This window comes from Bombyx mandarina, chromosome 02, assembly GCF_030267445.1.
Source record: "Bombyx mandarina strain Sakado chromosome 02, ASM3026744v2".
NCBI lineage: Eukaryota > Metazoa > Arthropoda > Insecta > Lepidoptera > Bombycidae > Bombyx > Bombyx mandarina.
Window position 1 is genome coordinate 6,651,487 of NC_143209.1, and position 22,137 is coordinate 6,673,623.

The window sequence follows — 22,137 nt, forward strand, 5'->3', positions numbered from 1 at the left end:
CGGGTCGCTAGTTATCTCTAAATTACTTTCAATGCATCAGTTACTTGATTATGGATTCATTATTTTTATGTTATATAATACATATATTAATTTTTCTTCTTATATTTAGATTTTTGCTGGTACAGTATTATAATGTTTATTAAGTCATTCCCAAGATGGAAACGAATTTGTTAACACCTTAGTTGAAATCCATTTGCAAGGTGTGGTCAAAGAATTTGTAAAATTTAACACCATTGGGTACCAGGAGCGTGGGGCGTCCTCCAATCAGGTGGACTGACGACTTAGTGCGCACGGCGGGAAGTCGTTGGATGCGGAAGGCGGAGGACCGCATTATGTGGAAGGCATTGGGGAAGGCCTATTTCCAGCAGTGGGCAGATAAAGGCTGATGATGATGAACACCATTTCAGAATTCTACTAAAAAGTAAAATCGTACAATACAAACACGTTTTCTTTCAGAACATGCCGGGAACCAATCTAATAGTTCCAGTTGTCCTGTGGGGCAAGCACGCACCCACTCACTGCATCTCCTCAGTATACCTGTCTAGAGATCAAAAGACCCTTGTCACTGGTTGCTACGATGGCCAGATATGTATATGGCAGTCAGATCCGGAAACACTGAAGATGACTCCGCGGTGTCTGCTTGTTGGTCACACAGCTCCAGTCACATGCCTATCAAGGGCTTCGATTATACAGGTAAAGCATTCTAAGTACAGGTGAGCATATCCGTGTCTTGGTGGCCAGTGATGCCTACCATATAAATTCATCAAGTTGAAATTGCATTAATTATATTGATCTTTTTACTTAATGCAGTAAAATATGTTTGTATCTGTACACAAAATACAATAGAAATCCTATTTTGGGTGTGTTGAATGTGAAACGGTAAATACAATCTATATATAGAAGTGAAACATTCAAGAGTAGTCTTTTTTTTTTTTTATTGCCTATATGGGTGGACGAGCTCACAGCCCACCTGGTGTTAAGTGGTTACTGGAGCCCATAGACATCCACAACGTAAATGCGCCACCCACCTTGAGATATAAGTTCTAAGGTCTCAAGTATAGTTACAACGGCTGCCCCACCCTTCAAACCGAAACGCATTACTGCTTCACGGCAGAAATAGGAAGGGTGGTGGTATGGTACCCACCCGTGTGGACTGACAAGAGGTCCTACCACCAGTAAAAAATCTATTTTATTCACTCACAGGCTGAATCCTGTAGGTGTACACGTTTGTTTGTTTTTGTTTCAATTCGCAATCTGGCGGTATTCTCAGAGATTTCCGCCAATACCATGTAATGTAAAATACACTTGTTAGGGCTACTTCAATCAAATTTTTTGTTGCAGGCAGGCAAATGATGATTTTGTCTACTAGTTGTAGTTATAATAATGATGCTTCGATGTGAATATGTGTATGTGTTGTGAATAATGCACACAAATTTTAATATATATATATAGTTTATCTGTCCATATTTATGTTAATAAACTCCCAAATGGCTGAAATGATTTTGATATTTTTTTGTGTGATCTAATTGGCTTAGGAGCTGTTTAGATTGACATTTGAATGTTTTAATAACTTTTCTAAGTTCATCAAAAGTTTCATCAAATATTTTAGGAGATTATTACACCTTCTAAAATACGTGAATACATTATACATTTATATCTTACATCAATGATTTCGGTTTTAAGACATGTACAGGATGTCTGTAGGATTGGCTAGTAAAAAATTAATTTATACATTATTATATATCTAGACTTTCATATAAAGAGTTGAAGTTGATCAAGGAATGCTTAAGACATTTTTTCTAATATTTTACCCATCATAATGTATTAAAGGTTTTACTGAATATTTTCAGGATAACAACTTCATAGTGAGCTCATCGGAAGCCGGTGAGATGTGCACTTGGGATTTGGTCGATGGGAAGTGTAGGGAGAGTGTCAAATTGACTCAGGTCCATACGAACATTCAGGTCAGTTACAGTGTTGATGAATACGGGCATGGTATTGGGAAAGATATAAGCCTGTTGTCTTCTATGGTGAAACTGCAATAGGAATTGGTGACTGTTATGACAATAGGCTTAGGTTTATTTATTAGGCTTTTAGGTGTTCTAAGCATCGGACATTGTCCGCGGCGAACCCGTCGCTTGCGACGAAGGGCTCGACGAGTAAATTAACCCACAGACACAGCCCACTGAGTTTCTCCCCGGATCTTCTCAGTGGGTCGCGTTTCCGATCCGATGGTAGATTCTGCGAAGCACTGCTCTTGCTAGCCCTAGGGTTTGTGTTAGCAACGTCGCTAGGTTTGAGCACCGTGAGCTCACCTACTAGTTAAGGTTACGCTGAAATAGCCTCTCAAGGCTATAAGCTTAGGTAGGAAAAAAAAATGAAGCTAATAAAAGCGTATTAAAAACACTTGTATTTTATCAACGGCAATTTTATTACAGGCCTATCATATGTGCAATAGCGAGGATCTACGCCTCTTCTGCAACGGCTACTACGCTGAGATACTAATAATGGATCCTTTCTCGTTGGAAATACTGTTTTCTCTGAGCTCCAAGATGAATCCCGATTGGATATCGGCTTTGCACGTGAGTTTTACGAAGTAGACTTACGAAGATGATTGGTAGTGTGGTGTGTTGACGATATGATGTTCACCTCATTGATCCGGGGTCTGGGTTGGATCGGCTACTGTGTCTTAGTAAACATGTGTATATATACAGGGTGTCCCGAAATTCAACTTCAAGCGGGTACGGGGAGACGAGCTAGGTAGTAATAGGTCAGGGAAAAATAAAAATAAAATAATTTTTGACTCGGTTACGTGATAATAAGTATATTTGTGAAAGTGTAGAAAATCGACATCCTATATTACATATTTAGACACTTCTAGTGTAATCCATAAGAACTATGTTATTGTTTTAACACATAGACACAGCCCACTGAGTTTCTCGGCGGATCTTCTCAGTGGGTCGCGATTCCGATCCGGTAGTAGGTTCTGTGAAGCACTGCTCTTGCTAGGGCCAGTGTTAGCAACACTTCGAGACCGCGTGGGCGGGTAGGTGATCTCACGGGCCCAACCTGAGATAATTTGCTAACACTGGCCCTAGCAAGAGCAGTGCTTCACAGAATCTACCACCGGATCGGAAACGCGACCCACTGAGAAGATCCGGCGAGAAGCCAGTGGGACTAATAACTCGACCGCCATATAGCGATCCCTGCCTTAAAATATTAAAAACGAAACTTTTTTTGTTTGCTGCTTAGATGGGTGGAAGAGCTCACAGCCCACCTGGCGTTAAGTGGTTACTGGAGCCCATAGACATTTTTTTTTTTATTGCCTTTGTAGGCAGACGAGCATACGGCCCACCTGATGGTGAGTGGTTACCGTCGCCCATGGACTTCAGCAATGCCAAGGGCAGAGCCAAGCCGCTGCCTACCGTTAAGTACTCTCAACAAGCCTCGTTTGAAGAAGGACATGTCATAGCGCTCGGGAAACACCGCTCATTTCATAAATGGATGGTACGTGGCAAAAAAGATCTCTGGAAACGCACTTACAATGTAAATGCGCCACCCACCTTGAGATGTAAGTTCTAAGATCTCAGTATAGTTACAACGGTTGTCCCACCCTTCAAGCCGAAACGCATTACTGCTTCACGGCAAAAATAGGCGGGGTTTGGGTACCTACCCTTGCGGACTCACAAGAGGTCCTACCACCAGTAAATGACAATTCTTTCATTACATTTTTGGCTTTTACCTACAAAGGAGAAACTTAGGCTAAGCCTCTTCAGTTCTAAAGGTGCGATTTGTATAGAACTAGCGACCCGCCCTCGCTTCGCTTCGGAAACTGTAATATATTATTGATTTCTCCACTATTTAATGGATGTTATTATACATATAAAACTTCCTCTTCAATCGCTCTATCTATTAAAAAAACCGCATCAAAATCCGTTGCGTAGTTTTAAAGATTTAAGCATACATAGGGACAGAGAAAGCGACTTTATTTTATACTATGTAGTGATGCGGTTTTTTTTTAAATGACCATCGTATGTATAGTCGTCCGCTTGAGCGAATAATTTTAATTTTGTTTTCAGGTCCTACGTCCGTCGTCACGTAAGGACGACGTTGTCCTCGCGATATCAATCACCGGCACTGTCAAAGTGAGTTCGGTACAAGCTTTAACCCTTTGAGCCCGGACCGTCGATATATCGACGTTCGTAATGCGTATAAAGCGCGGTGCGTCGGAATATCGACTATTGCGCAGTTTGATTATCGTTATTAAGTATCGAACTGTACGGGCGTGTCTTAGTGCGCGCACGTATAACCTCCGTAATAAGTCAGTAACATTTATAAATAGTTATTCATTTACCTAAATTATTTTATTGTGAATTTAGCTTCGATATTTATAATTTTTTTTAAGTTTTTTATAAGGTAATTAGCTGACCCGGCAGACTTTTATTTTTATTTATATTCCGAGCATTTTTATATTTATCTACCTTTTAAACCTCTGAAATTTTACAAATAAATGAAGACTAAAATTAGCCAAATCGGTCCAGCCGTTCTGGAGTTTTAGCGAGACTAACGAACAGCAATTCATTTACATATCGACGCTTGAAAGGCAAACGTGACTAAGCGACAATGCGTGAACTTTACAGTAGACTAATTTAAAGTTGAAATACCTGAAAAAAAATCTATTTTAACGAACCTCTAGCTGTAGGATTGAAATGATTTTAATAGACCTAGAAATATATATTTTTTGCGCATCGAATATGATTATTGCCTATCATTTATGTACAAAGCAGTTATTGTCGCTTAGTCACGTTTGCCTTTCAAGCGTCGGTATATTTATTTATTTATTTATTAAGTTGCACCAACAAAGTGATCATCAATACAAAACATTGACAAATTGACAAAAGTTCATGGCAGATGTCACCTCGATTATAGGTGCAATCGACATTGCATTCACATCAAAAATAAAAATAAAATATACAGCTAAGATTTGGATACATTTCATTCATTGCTTAAGATTAATTTAATTGGGAGATGATCCGCGACAGATTTTTCCTGTAAGTAGTGAGACAATTTGAAAAAACATATATATATAGATACATATATACAGATTCCGTTAGTAATTTTTACAAAGTATATTAAAATAAGGTTAGCACTAAATGGGTTAATGGAATATCGCTACGAGTATTTCGGTAAAGATTGTCAATTTCAAAATTCCACCTGAAGACGCTATTCGCGAGGTGCCCCAATAAATATTTATTTATTTAGGAAACATAACAGTACAGTACAAACATTTAATATTTAAAAAATATTGCTAATACAATAACCGAATATATTTCCACCACATATGAGTAGAGAGTGAACAAATGAAAAAAAAATTTAGAAATTTAAGTTTACACAAAAAAACAATAAGAAAACAAAAGCAACAGAAACGCGCGTATTATTATATACATCAACTTACATTAAAAAAATTAATATACTCATCAGACTAAATCACCTTATAAAGAACAATGGCAGCTTTCTATACAACATTTTACCTGATATCAATTTGAGGCGTCTTGAAATAAAAAAAGTGCTAAAACGATAGGAATAACATAGCTTAAGCTTAATCAGAAATATTTTTGTTATTAGAAAGTCACAAAAAAAAGATATTAACGTGTTTACTTTATAATTTGAGGTTATCTATCAATAATAGATATCTCTTTTTTTTTTTTGGAGTTTATGGCCTGGTATCTAGACCTTTAGGCCATAATAGATATCTCTGAATTTTGTAGGCACAGACTATAACAAATTGAAAAAATAAGTAAACGATATGTGTAAATAAGTTTTTTAGTTTCATTATCATAGATGAACCAAGGATACACCTCTAATAGTACTCGAGTAGGTACCCTTAGCAATTGCAGAGCTACCTAGGTACATATACATATTATGTAGTTTGTTCTTTCTTCTTTGTAAATGTGTAAAGATGTGTGTCAGAGATAGGTACTTTTAAAATTTTGAACGCCAAAGTCACATATTTACGACAAACGAAGGCTTGCAAAGCTAATTTATTAGAGTAGACTATAAAGTCAGTTGTCATACTGTTAAAATCATTGTCATCTGCAGTGCTGCCATTACTATTATTTAGTTATTTAATTATCAACAAATCGTAACAAAGGATAATTAATGTTATTATTTTCAATATTTTATGAAAATATTTATCAAAAGATACTGGTTTTTTTGTGGCAATAGTATTAATGCCATCCTTTACAAATGTATTAAACCGGAAGTACACAAAAATCCAATTAAAAGCTTATTAAATTAACATTTTTTTCGCGGCTTTGCCACGTAAATCTAACATCGTATAAAAAACTAGCCAATAAGATAATTAAGCTTCGTTTATGTCTTAATCTAAGACGCCTTTTAAAACATTCATGTAAAAAATTGCCATTCTTCTTTTTCATCCATTCTAAATATCCGGTTAAAATCTACACCCGGCTTGAGGACTGTGGTCTGCGCGTACATTCCAGGTGTGGTCGCTGCTCGGCCACGAGAACAAACAGTCCGAGCCGATATACGAGAACGAATCCAAGCAGATCCGCTGTCTGAACGCGCTCTCGCTGAACTGCTGCGCGTACAACCAGCGCACCGTCCTCATTGTCTGCGCCAAGTACTGCCAGATATACGATGCAGGTCAGAGCACGTACAGTGACTATAGTCCGTCCGCTTTAAGGATGCATTTGTGACGTACTGGTGGTTGGACCTCTTGTGAGTCCGCGCGGATAGGTTTTTTATTTATTTATTTTTATTGCGTAGATGGGTGGACGAGCTCACAGCCCACCTGGTGGTAAGTGGTTACTAGAGCCGCCCATAGACATCTACAACGTAAATGCGCCACCCACCTTGGCTATTTGGTTTTTAGCGACATTTCGCTTAATACGCATTTACGCAATACGCATTTATTATTGTAATTAAAGCTCCGTTTTATTTGGTATAAGAGGTAAGCATAGAGGGCCAGCGCGCCGTGGGCAGAACACCAGTCAGATGGTCAGACCTGGTAAAGGAAGCACTTGGCGGTAGTCTGTACCGTGCGGTCCGTGCCATGATCCAACACAGTGGAGGAGCGTCACATGTGGTCGCGACCTTCAGCAGTGAGGGAACGATATAGAAGTAGAAGTTTATTTGGTATCAGCATCAACAGTTCGATGTTTTTAATTGAACTTCAATTAAGCTTACTCCATTCAAATAGTAGTAGTTTTTTGTTATGTTCTGGTTAAGACCACTTGCGAGTCCGCACGGGTAGGTACCCACTACCCAACCGTGCAGCAGTAATGCGTTTCGGTTTGAAGGGTGGGGCAGCCGTTGTATGTATATATTTGAGACCTTAGAAGTTATATCTCAAGGTGGGTGGCGTATTTACGTTGTAGATGTCTATGGGCTCTAGTAACCACTTAACATCAGGTGTGAGCTCGTCCACCCATCTAAGCAATAAAAAAATAAATAAAAAACGTATCATCAGCGGACGATGTACAGTAGGCGCGCGAGTTCATGTCCTTCCTGAGGAATGCGGTAGTGCTGTGACATAGTTAATTATGGTAATGTCGATAATAACTACCGATTTAGTTAACATGATGAGGACGAGCTCACGGCCCACCTGGTGTTAAGTGGTTTATCACAAGTACACTAATTATGTTTCCAGGGGATTTCTCAGTTTTATGCTCGATCCAAGCACCGTCAGGCGAGCGTTGGATGTCAGGGGATTTCCTGGCTCCGGACAGAGTCCTCGTCTGGTCAACCGAAGGCAAGGGATATCTTTATAAGCTACCCGCCAAGTAAGTATGAAAAACTTATCAACCTACCCTCAAAACTAATCCCGTTATAAAAGAAAGTTATTTAAAAAGAAAGATATTTCTTTGTCATTTATTTGGATTAATAACAAGATACATTAATGAGTAATTAATAAGATAAGTGAATTGATTAAAGCATGTCTACTAAAATACGTCACTGACTAATTAGAAAAATGAAATAATAAAAGCTACCGAGCCAATAATAAATTTTATATGCTAATATAATCACAGTACGAAAGCTAAATGTGTAATCATTAAAAAGTAACATTAAAACGTGGCATGAAGAATCATTTAAAATCATTAGTTTATCATCGGAGCACAATGACGCCTCTGTATGTGTTTTTTTTTAAATTTTTTTAATATAAATAAAATTTCCACAGACTAAACATACATTCGTTCGTGCTTGGAAACATAGATTTTACATTTTAAAGTTTAAAAAAAAAAACTTAATAAAAACCTAATGGTTTCAAATTTTATTTTGATTTAGTAACAACGAATAATTGAAAAGAAAATAAAAAATATATTTGATTTTTTACTACAGGGTTTCACAGCCAAATAGAAAAAAAAACAGAAGCCCTGACATAAATCAAATAAACTTCTAAATAAGTTGATTGTTTGTAATCTTGTAACACCATAAGCATACATGACATTAACCGATGCAAAGCAAAATCCGACAGGGGCTCAGCTATCACTGAAACCCGCCCTTAACTGGCAACACTGAAACATTAACACCTTCATTATTTTTTTGTTATAGCAAACTGCGTGGAAAAGCTATCAATAGGTCAGCATAATTATGATTATAAACCGTTCATTATCGAATTGCTTTTAAACCATTCGAAAATAATCCAATGTGAATTCTGGCTGGTTTATATTTGAAAAATCTAATATTGTTTTTTTTTTTTATTTTGTCTACGTATCGAAATATTGCTAGTGAGTTTTACATTATGGTCAAGGTATTTTAGGCGTATCACTTATTACATTGTTAAGAGAAGATAGTGCCAAATTCCCTATACGTTTTGTAAGGAGCCGGTGCGATTACGGTGCATTGATACTAGATGGCGCTATTTAATTTTTTAAACTAATTGCGGCTTACATTATCTGTGTCGAGTGTCGAAAAAAATTCATAGGAAAGTCTATGATGTTTAATATGGAATCAAATAAAGTCAGCACTGAAACCTATACATAGGGTTAGAAGTAAGGAGCAAGGTCATAGTGTATTAAAAAGTGTCCGCTGAAAATGAACTCAATAAGGTGGCGCCACTGTAGCAAATGGAAGACTTTTAAAAACAGCGCTACAAACTACCACACCTCATTTCGATCCAGCACAATTCACTCTGTTTAAATAGAATTTCCGATTCCTACACTAGCGCTATTTCGATGAGTCTTGCAACACTTTTTCAATTTGAATCTTATAAAAATGATGCTCTTTACCTCTACCCTCCAGCCCGGTCATCGTTCTCGTCGAACCCGTCGCTTGTGACGAAGGGCTCGACGAGTAAATTAACCCTCAGACACAGCCCACTGAGTTTCTTGCCGGATTTTCTCAGTGGGTCGCATTTCCGATCCGTTGGTAGATTCTGCGAAGCACGGCTCTTGCTTGGGTGCTAGCAACGTCGTCAGGCTTGAGCCCCGTGAGCTCATCTACTAGTTAAAGTTACGCTGAAATAGCCTCTCAAGGCTCTCAGCTTAGGTAGGAAAAAAAATCTACCCTCCATAAAACTACAGAACAGCTCCGATATGGTCGTCTATTCTGTGCCAGTGTTTTTTTTTTGTTAAAGTTTTAGGCACTGTATTTTGGTTTACTGTGACCATGAATACATACTTTTCTTCGAAGCCAGCATACAATTTTAAGCTTACGGTTTTTCCACAAAGACATAGGCTTATGGGGTGACTTTAGTCCATAGACATAACAAGCGCTGACAGCGGCAAAGTTCTATTAACATTAACATCCATTGTTTTATACACATAAATCATTCAAATAATTTATTTTTATTTTTATTATCATCGCGATAGTTACGCCGCGTCTTCTCTTGACTGCATTCTACCTTCAGCTGTTCGGATCGGTTCAAGAAGTTTCACAGTAAAAATCGATGTTTAAACGCAATTCGATACGGAAAGGGTCTTACAGTTTTTGTACGTGAATTGTGTTGGTTTAAATCAAAATCCATTAAGTTCTGTAAAATGACGGAAGAGGCTCATTAAGGCTCACATAGTGTAAAAGTCCCTAAACGTCATAAAGGGAAAGTCTCAAATTTTATTATAGTATCGTTGTTCTACACTTCAAACGGGCACGGGGATCGCTTTGCAGCCTAATTAGGCAGAATGGTGGAGTATACCAGTGCACGCCTTGTCGTTTTAAAAAAAAAGCATACGCACATATTTCTTTATGTTGGTACCTACCCGATGAACAATAACTGTCAGATCCTTTTCCTACAACGGATTAGGAATTTATTTTGCCTACACTTATTAAGTGTGCTTTGTAAGTTTCAAATTTTATTTTTAGTTTACGATTCACAAGTGAATAGATCTGTTACAGAATAACGTTGGTTGATGATTTAGTTAGTGTCTTGTTCGAGATTTTTAGACGCCATTAGGATTACTGTCTCGGTTTAGTTTCGCGCGTTTTTTTTTAATGTCTATATATTGTTTTTGACGTTTCGGATACTTCCGAGAAATTGCATTTTAACGAAGACGCATTATATTGTAGAGTCATCTCATTTTAGCCAATGACGTTACGTTACGTTAACACGTTACGTTAACACGAGCAGGAAGGGTGATAGTCCATATCGAGGACTGATAGGATATTTAGTTAAAGCGACATTTTTGCAAATTTACAGGAGAGCCATTTAAAGTTTATACATAATTTAAAAAAAATTATCATATCCAAAAAAACATCTTCAGCTATTTGAATGTAGTAAACTTAATTGTGTAGTTTAATTAAAAATATCGAACTGTTGATCATCATCATCATCATTCTTTCCTATTACCCTCTGCTGGGGTGTAGGGCTCGAATCAAATCCTTCCATTTACGTCGGTCTTGGGCAGTCTGTTCTAGCGCCTCCCACGTCATGCCCAAGACGGTTCGAAGGGTGGGGCAGCCGTTGTAACTATACTTGAGACCTTAGAACTTATATCTCAAGGTGGGTGGCGCATTTACGTCGTAGATGTCTATGGGCTCCAGTAACCACTTAAGTCCAGGTGGGCTGTGAGCTCGTCCAGCCGTCAAAGCAATAAAAAAAAAATACACCTAGCCCCTGCTCCACCGAGCGATGCTAAGCTGTTCTGGGGCGGCCTCTCTTCCTTCTTCTTTCTTCCTCTGTTGATGCTAATCTATATATATAAAAATGAAACCCGTTTTCCGTTGTCACGACATAACATGAAAACGGCTTGACCGATTTGGCTTATTTTTTTTTTGTAGTTTTCTAGTACTCTGTACAAGGTTCTTACGGAAACAAATATTAAGAAAATCTCTCAGAAATATTGAAAAATATACATTTAATTTTGCATATTTATTTGTGAACTATTCCACGCGGACGAAGTCGTGGGCAAAAGCTAGTACCAAAATAAAATGCACTTTTAAGTTATAAAGAGAAATGTCGCTTAAACGAAATAGCCTTTCAGTCCTGTTTTATTTTATTTTTTTCCTACCTATGCTGATAGCCTTGAGAGGCTATTTCAGCTTCACCCTAACGTGTGTAGGTGAGCTCACGGGGCACAAACCGGAGTGTTGCTAACACTGACCCTAGCAAGAGCAGTGCTTCGCAGAATCTACCACCGGATCGGAAACGCGACCCACTGAGAAGATCCGGCGAGAAACTCAGTGGGCTGTGTCTGTGGGTTAATTCGCTCGCCGAGCCCTTCCTCGCAAGCGACGGGTTCGACGAGGACGGTGACCGGAACAGTCCTCAATATTAGTATATGTCCTCAATATTATAAGTAATATGTGCCATCACCCTTGCATCATGATGATGTAATTATTAATATTATAGTTCAGTATGCGTGTCAGTGGACAATCGGGTTGTTATTCGGCGACATTTGAATATTTTGCTAACTGCCCTCGTAATAGTGAAATTAAAATACGCGCGAGATTAAACCGTAAAATAAGCTTTAATTGTTGAGACGATAGTTTCTTTTTGATGTTGCAAATAGTCCCATTCGAGTAGTGACGAGATTGAGAGAGTTTGTTTGTATCAAAGATTGTGCCGGATTTTTAGGGGGATTTTTAAAAATGGCAACATTAATAATCAACTAATACTCTAGGTCAGGAATGGCGGACCTTCAAAGATAAACGTGTCATTTTTTTCGTTTAAAAAACAAACAAGGGAGAACTTATTGAGAAAATTATGAAACTATATATAAAAAATAAAGATTAATTTTGCACACATATGACATAAATACGTTGCGGTTGTACGTGTGATTTCAGACGTAATACGAGTATTAGTGATGTCAAATTCTTTGTATTAGGGTTGGCAGATTTTTTGTAGCGGAAGAAATTTTGTTAATTTTATTCGTTTGAATAAAACGACTCGCAGGTAGTCATGAAGTCACTGTGGCCCAAATTTAAAGGCGGGCTCGTGGTCATTCGCAAAATTATTAGGGTTGTGTCGATACGAGCAGTGCCATCTGTTATCAAATATCGAAAGTGGACATCGAAATATTGCGTATAATAGATCCCGAAAAGTTACAAAGTTACAAAAATGTGGTATAAGTGTTCGATTAGTAATTTTTACTTTCAATTTTAACACTAACCCACAAAACGACAAAACTAAATACACTATCGATAACGCTTATCGACAACAATAATGCGCATCACTATGCCCGTCTATAAAGCTCGTGAGTGGAACAGAGAGAGAAATATTCGCTTCACCGCTCCGATTATTTATGACCCAAACAGCACGGACAAAATAATTCTAATATAGTACTATTGAAAACGTTCTGGAAAATTCTGAATATGTCGTGTCGACTGTAACAGGCTACGGATCATCTGAAGCGGAAAAAGTGAATTGCGATAATTGAAATCAGCCTTTAGTGTAGTAATAATTAAATTCAGTTTTACTTTGGATTTAGGCGAGGGTTTATTATCCATCCCGAGCCCTGGCGTATGACGACAGTGAACTTGGCTTCTTTGAATGAAATTTCAAATAGTTTCAATCGATTGCCTGTGATTGGTCCGCCATTTTTGCTCTAGATATTCCTAGTTTGCTTATGGAAGAACTTCGAGCGCCCTCTACCAGAATTTCTCGTTGTCTCTGCCTCCATCAATGCGACAAGTTCTTTTGCTCTATTCAACTAATAGATTGATTGCCTTTTCATTAGCGTAGAAATAGCGTAACATACTTTTTCTTCTCGTCCAATTAACTGTACAAAGTATATTTGAATTATGACGTAGTATACGGTAGTGTTGTTGCTTCAATGTAATTAAAAAAAAAAAAACTGCCCAAAAAAAAAGAAAGAAAACATTAGAATTTAGATTTTAGATAATGTTTAATTTACGTTGCGATTTGCACTTCCATGATACTTCATATTTATGATATTAGTTATTTTTCCTTTCCTAATTTCTTAAATGTTTCGTGTGACGTATGACCTTTGTCTTTTACGAGCTCTTGCGGTTGTTGTCGTAAATATGATTAGCGCGCTATCGACTTGGTGTTGATCAGTTGGGGAGAGACTTTTTACGACATTAATATGGTCAGCCTCACTGATCAGGTCATATTTACTGGTGGTAGGACCTCTTGTGAGTCCGCACGGGTAGGTACCACCGCCCCGCCTATTTCTGCCGTGAAGCAGGAATGCGTTTCGGTTTGAAGGGTGGGGCAGCCGTTGTAACTATACTTGAGACCTTAGAACTTATATCTCAAGGTGTGTGGCGCATTTACGTTGTAGATGTTTATGGGTTCCAGTAACCACTTAACACCAGGTGGGCTGTGAGCTCGTCCACACAGCTAGGCAATAAATAAATAAAAAGTTTCTCGCCAGAAGTTCTCAGTGGGTCGCCATTCCGATCCGGTGGTAGATTCTGCGAAGCACTGCTCTTGTGAGGGCTAGTGTTAGCAAATTCTGGTAATTGGAATAGCCCCTTAGGCTACCAGTGAACAGATAGGGGAAAAAACGTGAAGGAAATGTTCTAAGTTACGTCCATACTTAAATTCTTTAAGATCAATCGCATGAGACAAAAGTCATCACATTACACTGAATTATTAAAGTAAATCACCTCAAAATAATGGTAAATGCATTTGTATTATCGTACGGTATCTATAACGCTTCGTGATTGGCAGTTGAATGTTTCGAAGATTGAGAATGATCTAGAATAATCTAGATTCTTGGCGATTATGGTTCTTGCGTCATAAAACCCGTAGCGTGAGAGAAATGTAAGTTTATACATTCTGCTAACACATTTCCCTTAGATATGCGTGATAAAAACAATAACCTAAACCAGTATCTTGAAAAGTATTTATATTAATATCTACGGCTCGTTAATACGTTACAAAATCGTTTGACAGAAGCTAGTACTTGTTATAAATGCCGAACGATTTGCTTGTTGTTGCGTTTCAAGGATACAAAAACGACTTTAATCATATGCGTTTACGAGCTATAGTCAGATAAGCTCTCATACGAACATATTACATCATAGATGTTAACGGTGAAGTGATAGCGAAATTGTTGAAGTAACATTGTTTAGACTATCCGTGTATTTTATATAGAAATTAGATATGTGTCGTTCGTTCAATTTTAGAGATTCAGATCAGTACTGACCTGTTGACAAAATGATCCGGTTCGTACGACCCGTTCAGTCGAACCTTCGATCAACAATAGTAACTATTGATGATCGAAGAGTCGAACGAACGACTAAGCGAGACGGGCGCGGGGCGAGACGCGGCAACCCGAAATGACCCGAATGACCGTCGTATTCGTATGGTTCTTTTCTTCTGATTCGTAGGTTTTGTGTTAAACGAGTCGATTTAGTGAACGACTCATATTTTTTGAAGTGACCCTATCGTTCGCGCGGAATTTGAGACCCGGGTCGTTTGACTCGTTCGTTCGCGAACGACACATATCTAATAGAAATCCCCTAATTTTTATGTTGTTTCCAAAATAGTAACTTCTGCTAAGATAGCAAATAGCATCTTTCAGGCCACTGAAACTACTAAAAATAGGCGTCCCCCAAGCCTCGTCACAACTGAAATGGCTAATTAGCCACAATCGATTACAATTCATGTCTCATACATGCTACCTATGAAATTTGGGGACAAAAGAATAAAACCAAATAAAAATAGAAATGCATGAAAATTCTTATGATGGCAACACCGACATGGTATTACGTCATAAGTTGTGCATAAATGGGCGAAGTGAAGATAATCTAGAATTGAAATCCCATTTTATTTTCATCTAATTTTTCAAGTCCGTCCTCTGCTATATATTGTTTACTGGGATTTTTTATCAATTAAATAAATAAAGAACTGGAAACATATCACGGATGGTCATTCGGCCCCAAATTAGTATTCCTTGTGTTATGGCTATCAGAGAAGTCGTCGTCGTCAAAGGATAAGACGTCCGGTGCATTCGTATCTAGCGATGCAACGGTGTTAGAATCACGCAGGCGGGTACCAATTTTTCTAACAAAATTCGTACTTAAAAATGTTCACGATTGACTTCCACTTTGAAGGAATAACATCCTGTAATAAAAATCAAGACCGCAAAATTATAATTTGCGTAATTACTGGTGGTAGGACCTATTGTGAGTCCACACGGGTAGGTACCACCACCCCGCCCATTTTTGCCATGAAGCAGTAATGCGTTTCGGTTTGAAGGGCGGGGCAGCCGTTGTAACTATACTGAGACCTTAGAACTCATATCTCAAGGTGGGTGGTGCATTTACGTTGTAGATGTCTATGGGTTCCAGTAACCAATTAACACCAGGTAGGATGTAAGCTCGTCCACCCATCTAAGCAGCCAGATACAGAGCAAACCTGTTCATCACACGTATATCAGTCAATTAAAATGTATATGTTTGCGTGAAAGCTTTCTGATTTCGTTCCGAGACTTCAATTATAAAAGGCACCTTGTTTTTGAGATGAGTATCGCTTGAAACGCACCCCTATTTCTCGGTGTATTCAATAGTGAAATACGAATTGGGTTCCGTATAAACGTTAATTATTTGAATGCAGTTCGGTTCCCGATCATAAAGGTTTCCACGGCCCGACTGTGGCCCACGACAGCCCGGTGCTTTTCGGGATATTGTCACATACGGATAATGAGGTAAGCCAATGTGTCTTCTTCTTTTTCGTGCTTTTTATCCTACTATGTGAGGTAGGCGCAGCATGTTCCCTTTTTAACCGACTTCAAAAACGAGGAGGTTCTCAATTCGACTGTATGTTTTTTTTATGTTTGTTACCTCATAACTTTTGACTGGGTGAATCGATTTTGATGATTCTTTTTTTTTATTAGAAAGCTGACGCTTCCCGTGTGGTCCCGTCCAGTCCAGTTCTGATAATGGTATCCATGAGAGAACCATATAAGTCTTAAATTTGCATTAAGTACGTGCGCGACAAATAGATGAATAACTCAATAACTCGATATCACGCCAACCGATTTCGATGATTATTGTTTTTAGTGTATATTAATTTGTTTTTTGGAATATCTTTTTTTTTCTATTTGAAATCGGTTTTTGTTTTAAGCATCTCTATTTACAATTATTCTATTCCGGCCTTATTTTTATTTGTTTATTGCCCTTGTAGACAGACGAGCATACGGCCCACCTGATGGTGAGTAGATACCGTCATTCATGGATTTCAGCAATGCCAGGCCGCTGCCTACCACACCCTATCTGGCCTATCATTACCAACCATAATATGTAAAAAAAAATTAGGTCAACATCTTTGGAACAGAAATATTTTTTTGTTACCTTCACAGTTACTTTCCTGTCCACCGGCGATGCGTTTCGTGATAACCTCATCAGGAGGACGCCAGCGCAGACTGCTCTTGAGGGGAGACTCGGCCGGAGTTGTCTCAATTTGGAATGTCGACGACGCCGCCACTCCGGACCTCAACAAAGTTAACAGTAAGCGGTCACAATACCTGACATAGACGATTGTCTTTTTTACTTCTTTTTTATTTGCATTTTTACTTAGTCTATGGTAAAGATATAGAACAGACAAGGCTGTATGTGCTTAGATCCCCTTGACTTTCCTAATAAGGAAAAATTGTATTAAAAAAAAGGCGTAAGTAAAGATGTCGCCCCGAAATTCCACTTACAATATTTGGGTGTAAAAAAAAAAGATTAATTAAAATGCTTAGTTTAGGTCTTGTTTTAATTTTATTAATTCTTGCTTTGCATTATTGTTTGGTTTGCACTAAGTGATTTAACGTGTTTTCATTGGTGAGGACATTGGCTTTCTGGTTTCTATTTTTTGTACTATTGCGTTAAGTTAAGCTGATAATCCTCTTTGAAGTAAATAAATAAGTAGAATCTTATAAGAAAGCTAAAAGATATCATTCAATGTTATTTAAGTGTCTGGCTCTCCTAAAAAGAATCGATGCCAGTGTCGTATCACAAGTTCTCAAGTAGTAATCTGTAGTCGGCATGTCGTCGTGTTTAGGAGCTATCGTTATGAGTTTTTGGCGGGAAAACGAGGAGTGAAGTTGTGTGATTCGTTTTATTTTGTCTATTTAGTGTTTTTTCAGGTTTAAATGCGTAATAACGATGGTTTATTAACTATTTAGTATCTGTGAAAGTGAACAAATGTGGGAAAATAAAACATCGCCCCCGGACGTAACTTCTCGGGATCCTCCAAAAAGTCCACTGAAAAGGTCTCAGTAAATGACCACTATATTTCTGAGTTTCCTTCGTTGTTTATTATTCATAACCTTCATAACCTGTAAATAATTAAAACGGTGAATTACAAAAATCTTATTACTTGACACTGGCTAATTCACAAACCGTGCCGGAGCCAAAAAATAAAGAAGAAGAAGAAGAGGGGGTTATCGTTTTAACTATCGCTCTAATCTTACCTTTAAACGAGTAATTCTTGTATATTAATATATATACATTACATACAAGAATTGTATATTAATATATTATAATCTGAATGAATAATATATTATAATCTGGATCTCGGAAACGACTCCAACGATTTTCATAAAATTTAGTATACAGGGGATTTCGGGGGCGATAAATCGATCTAGCTACGATTTATTTTCAGAAAATGTTGTTTTATTCGTGTTTTCAATAATCAATTCTTCGCGACATCTATTGGCGAATAATTATACTATTTTTCTTAATTGAGGGCAACTAACCAAGATGGCGGTCATCATCTAATAGCTCATTGATTGATATTCGCAGCGTACGCCCCTCTGGTGCTGACGAGCATGGAAATAGCCTGGTCGGACATGAACCCGAGTCCTGTCGGGATTCTGGACCAACTCCACGTCCCTGACGAATCTGGTAATGCGGCTTCATTATTTTTATTAGCTGACCGGTCCAACTTCGTACCGACTAACACAAGGTGGTGTTACAGATTACATATATATTATTTTTTTGGGTATGTTATACAGCGTTACTACAGTTCTTAAATATTCAAATCAAATCAAATTTAAAAAAAATGATTCAACATAAATGAAAGTACATACTTGTTGAACCTCAAAAAGAACTAACGCCAATTCACAAAAACTAGCCTCCGTCCTGAGAAGAACTGGCAAGAAAATCAGCGGGACATGTCTTTTTTTTTAAATATTAGTTTTTTTTTTTATATTAATTTTTACAATGAGTATTATAACGTAACAATTATTACAATATTGAAATGCCCGGAGCGAGCAACTCATTCCCAGTTTGTGCAATCTTCTAGATAATCATTGACTTTATAGTAAGCTTTATTGCACAGATGTTCTTTAATAGTTTTCTTAAACCTATGTATATGTAGGTTCTGAACATCTTGTGGGATTTTGTTGTACAGGCGCACAGACAAACACCCGAATGAATTTCGTATCTTATGTAACCTACTCATCGGCACAACAAGCTTGTGTTTGTTCCTAGTATTTCTATTATGTATGTCCGACTTTTTAGGAAACTCCTCAATATGTTTACGAATATACATCAAATTTTCAAAAATGTACTGGGATGGCATAGTGAGAACTTTAATTTCCTTTAAATTTCTCCCTCAGGGATTCCCTTGAGTGCATGTTATAAATAGCACGTATAGCTCTTTTCTGCGGAATAAATATCATTTCTACATCGGCCGCATTGCCCCATAGCAAAATGCCATAGGACATTGTGAATGGACTCATTATAAGGCCCCATTTAACCTCCTTCCGGCTTTACGGGTAGTTTTGTAACACCCTGTATATTAAGATTATACATGCTCTGCTGAAGTCTCATACGTTAACTTGGCCGGTGGTGATTGTTCCCAGAAATCAAACTGACCGCTTCGATATACCTGATGGCGCTGAACCGTCTCGTGGTCGGCAGGGAGGACGGCTCCATCGTGATCGTGAACGCAACCCACACCGTCCAGCTTCAGCTGCTGCACGGCAGACACCAGCAGCTAGATGGTGAGTTTTTTTTTATTGCTTAGTTGAGTGGACGAGATGACGGCCCACCTGGTGTTAAGTGGTTATTGGAGCCCATAGACATCCTTTTTTTTATTGCCCTTGTAGGCAGACGAGCACACGGCTCACCTGATGGTGGGTGGTTACCGTCGCCCATGGACTTCAGCAATGCCAGGGGCAGAGCCAAGCCGCTGCCTACCGCTTAATACTCTCCACAAGCCTCGTTTGAAGAAGGATATGTGCGCTCGGGAAACACACCTACAACGTAAATGCGTCACCCACCTTGAGATATAAGTTCTAAGGTCTCAGTATAGTTACAACGGCTGCCCCACCCTTCAAACCGTAACGCATTACTGCTTCACGGCAGAAATAGGTAGGATGGTGCCGGTGGTGGTATCTGTTTATCTGTATTGATAGTAAAGTTAACGGACGACCTGCACTTTGTTACTGGTGGTAGGACGTTTTGTGAGTCCGCGCGGGTAGGTACCACCACCTAGCTATTTCCGCTGTGATGCAGTAATGCGTTTCGGTTTGAAGGGCGGGGCAGCCGTTGTACTGTTATAAGTGAGACCTTACAACTCATGTCTCAAGGTACGTGGCGCTATTTATCTGTATAATCTAAAAGCTTCCGTGTTTCACCTTAATGCGCACAATTTCATTCACTATAAATTGTTACTGTTTATCACTACTATAATCAAGTCTAATACCACGTCGTCAGCAATCACGCCGTCAGCAATCACGGCGTCAGCAATCACGTCGTCAGCAACTATATTGTCAGCAATCACGTCGGGGTCACCACTGTTGAGTCTGTGCTTATATAGAGCGTATATGCTATTATGTAGGGTGATAATTATTAACAAGACACGATAGCTTGCAACCTGTTTATTTTGCGGCGACTCGACACAGACTGTCTAAGCTAAGCCCGCTCCACTTAATTGCTTTTGTTAGGGCTAGTGTTAGCAACTTCATATTAGAGCCCTGTCCTCCAACCAGGTGGACTGACGACTTAGTGTTGTCATAAGGCAAGTTGTGACAAGTCGTTGGATGCGGAAGGCGGAGGACCGCATTATGTGGAAGGCATTGGGGAAGGCCTATGTCCAGCAGTGGGCAGATAAAGGCTGATGATGATGATTATGATGATGATGATGAAGCTCATTTACTCGCTCGATGAGTCTAGAATAACCCCTCGAGGGAACTAGAATAGGTAGCCAAAATAACAGCAATCCGTGCAAGGTCACCGTCGTTTTTTTTCCTGGTTTGTTTCAGATTGGCCACCGCATCAGCTTCTGTTGGGTCACAACGGAAGGGTTAATTGCTTGTTGTACCCACACCACGTACACCAGAGGTGAGAATGTAGTTAACCCATTGATTTTAACATACCACGTAACTCGATTTGTCTGTGCACACAATAGAAATTGGCGACATGAATTAATTCGCTTATATTGTCTTATACAAAGAAATATTCATAAGTTTGTCTGATTACTCATATCCTGGATGTAACGCTTAGTGCAGTGCTTAGTGCACCGCAAATGTACAACAGGTGGCGCTGGTTGTTCCAAGTACACGTGCATTTTCTGTAATTACTTACAGCATCCGTAGAGAAAAGCAGGGTAGGCAGTGGGAAAGAAAAGCAGGGTAGGCGTTGAGAAAGGAAAGCTGGATAGGCAGTGAGAAAAAAAAGCAGGGTAGGCAGTGAGAGAGAAAAGCAGGGTAGGCGTTGAGAAAGAAAAGCTGGATAGGCAGTGAGAAAGAAAAGCAGGGTAGGCAGTGAGAAAGAAAAGCAAGGTAGGCGTTGAGAAAGAAAAGCTGGATAGGCAGTGAGAAAGAAAAGCAGGGTAGGCAGTGAGAGAGAAACGCAGGGTAGGCGTTGAGGAAAAAAGCAGGGTAGGCAGTGAGAGACCCCTTGTGCCGCAGATACGACAGAGCGCATCTGGTGTCGGGCGGGATCGACTTCGCGGTTTGCCTGTGGGACCTCTTCAGCGGCAGCCTGCTGCACCGCTTCTGCGTGCACGCCGGAGAAATAGCTCAGCTGATCGTACCCCCCCACAATTGCAGTGTAAGTATTTCGTTGGCCACCTCCACGTTGCCTGCATCGGTCCCGAAGCATCTCGAGCTTTGACTTGGTGAGCGAGATGGCTGTTATGCATATTAATATAATCTTTGATGTTTTGTATTCTAATAATTAAAAAAAAACTTCTTAAAAAAGGTAACATAAATTGTAAATAATATTATCTATACATGTTATATAGATTAGTGGTGAAATATAGAAAAAAGTTTATTAATACAAAGTAAGCACTTAATAAATTAATTTAACATAAAAAAATATCAATATGCAGCGCCATCTGTACGACTATAATGTTCCTGGCAGGGTCGCCATGTAATGTTGTACTTTGGGAGGTGTTAAAGGAAAACGTCTTCTTGCGTGTATTCCATGTTTAATCAACATCTTAATCCTAGTTTACAATTATGAAGAAGCCTATGTTCCTGGGTAGTCCGCCTTATTAGGGAGACATACGAGATTACACCTATTAATTATGTTATACACTTAATGCTATGCTAATACTATGCTATGCTATAATATATAAGTATACACACTTCACGACTTCGAAGATTCATACTTTAAGATTATTGTTGCCAGTTGAAAGAGACGGCGCCACTATGCAACTAACTCATCGACGGATACTTTGAATGTGAATTTGCCTCTAAAAAAATTTATTTTTATTTTTTGAGCATCCGACTCGCCCGGTGGTTTGTGGTTACTGTTGCTTACAAACGC

General features: G+C 38.7%; 1 protein-coding gene across 4 annotated transcripts in view; it reads left to right on the plus strand.

Moving 5' to 3' along the window:
* The window catches only part of Rbcn-3B (WD repeat-containing protein Rbcn-3B), a 128,949-nt gene that overhangs the window by 954 nt on the left and 105,858 nt on the right, over positions 1-22,137 (plus strand). For 3 of the 4 annotated variants that reach the window (XR_016324377.1, XR_016324380.1, XM_089733821.1), the window contains exons 2-14: positions 457-693; positions 1,851-1,964; positions 2,439-2,582; positions 4,080-4,145; positions 6,504-6,666; positions 7,673-7,805; positions 8,575-8,601; positions 15,986-16,076; positions 16,731-16,878; positions 18,160-18,261; positions 19,224-19,364; positions 20,628-20,706; positions 21,276-21,417. Coding sequence is in view for 1 of the 4 variants with exons in the window: in XM_089733821.1 (XP_089589947.1) it covers positions 460-693; positions 1,851-1,964; positions 2,439-2,582; positions 4,080-4,145; positions 6,504-6,666; positions 7,673-7,805; positions 8,575-8,601; positions 15,986-16,076; positions 16,731-16,878; positions 18,160-18,261; positions 19,224-19,364; positions 20,628-20,706; positions 21,276-21,417 (1,584 nt within the window). In the remaining 3 variants the exon portion in view is untranslated. The remainder of the gene's footprint in view (positions 1-456; positions 694-1,850; positions 1,965-2,438; positions 2,583-4,079; positions 4,146-6,503; positions 6,667-7,672; positions 7,806-8,574; positions 8,602-15,985; positions 16,077-16,730; positions 16,879-18,159; positions 18,262-19,223; positions 19,365-20,627; positions 20,707-21,275; positions 21,418-22,137) is intronic. The other variant, XR_016324379.1, reaches the window with a different exon arrangement.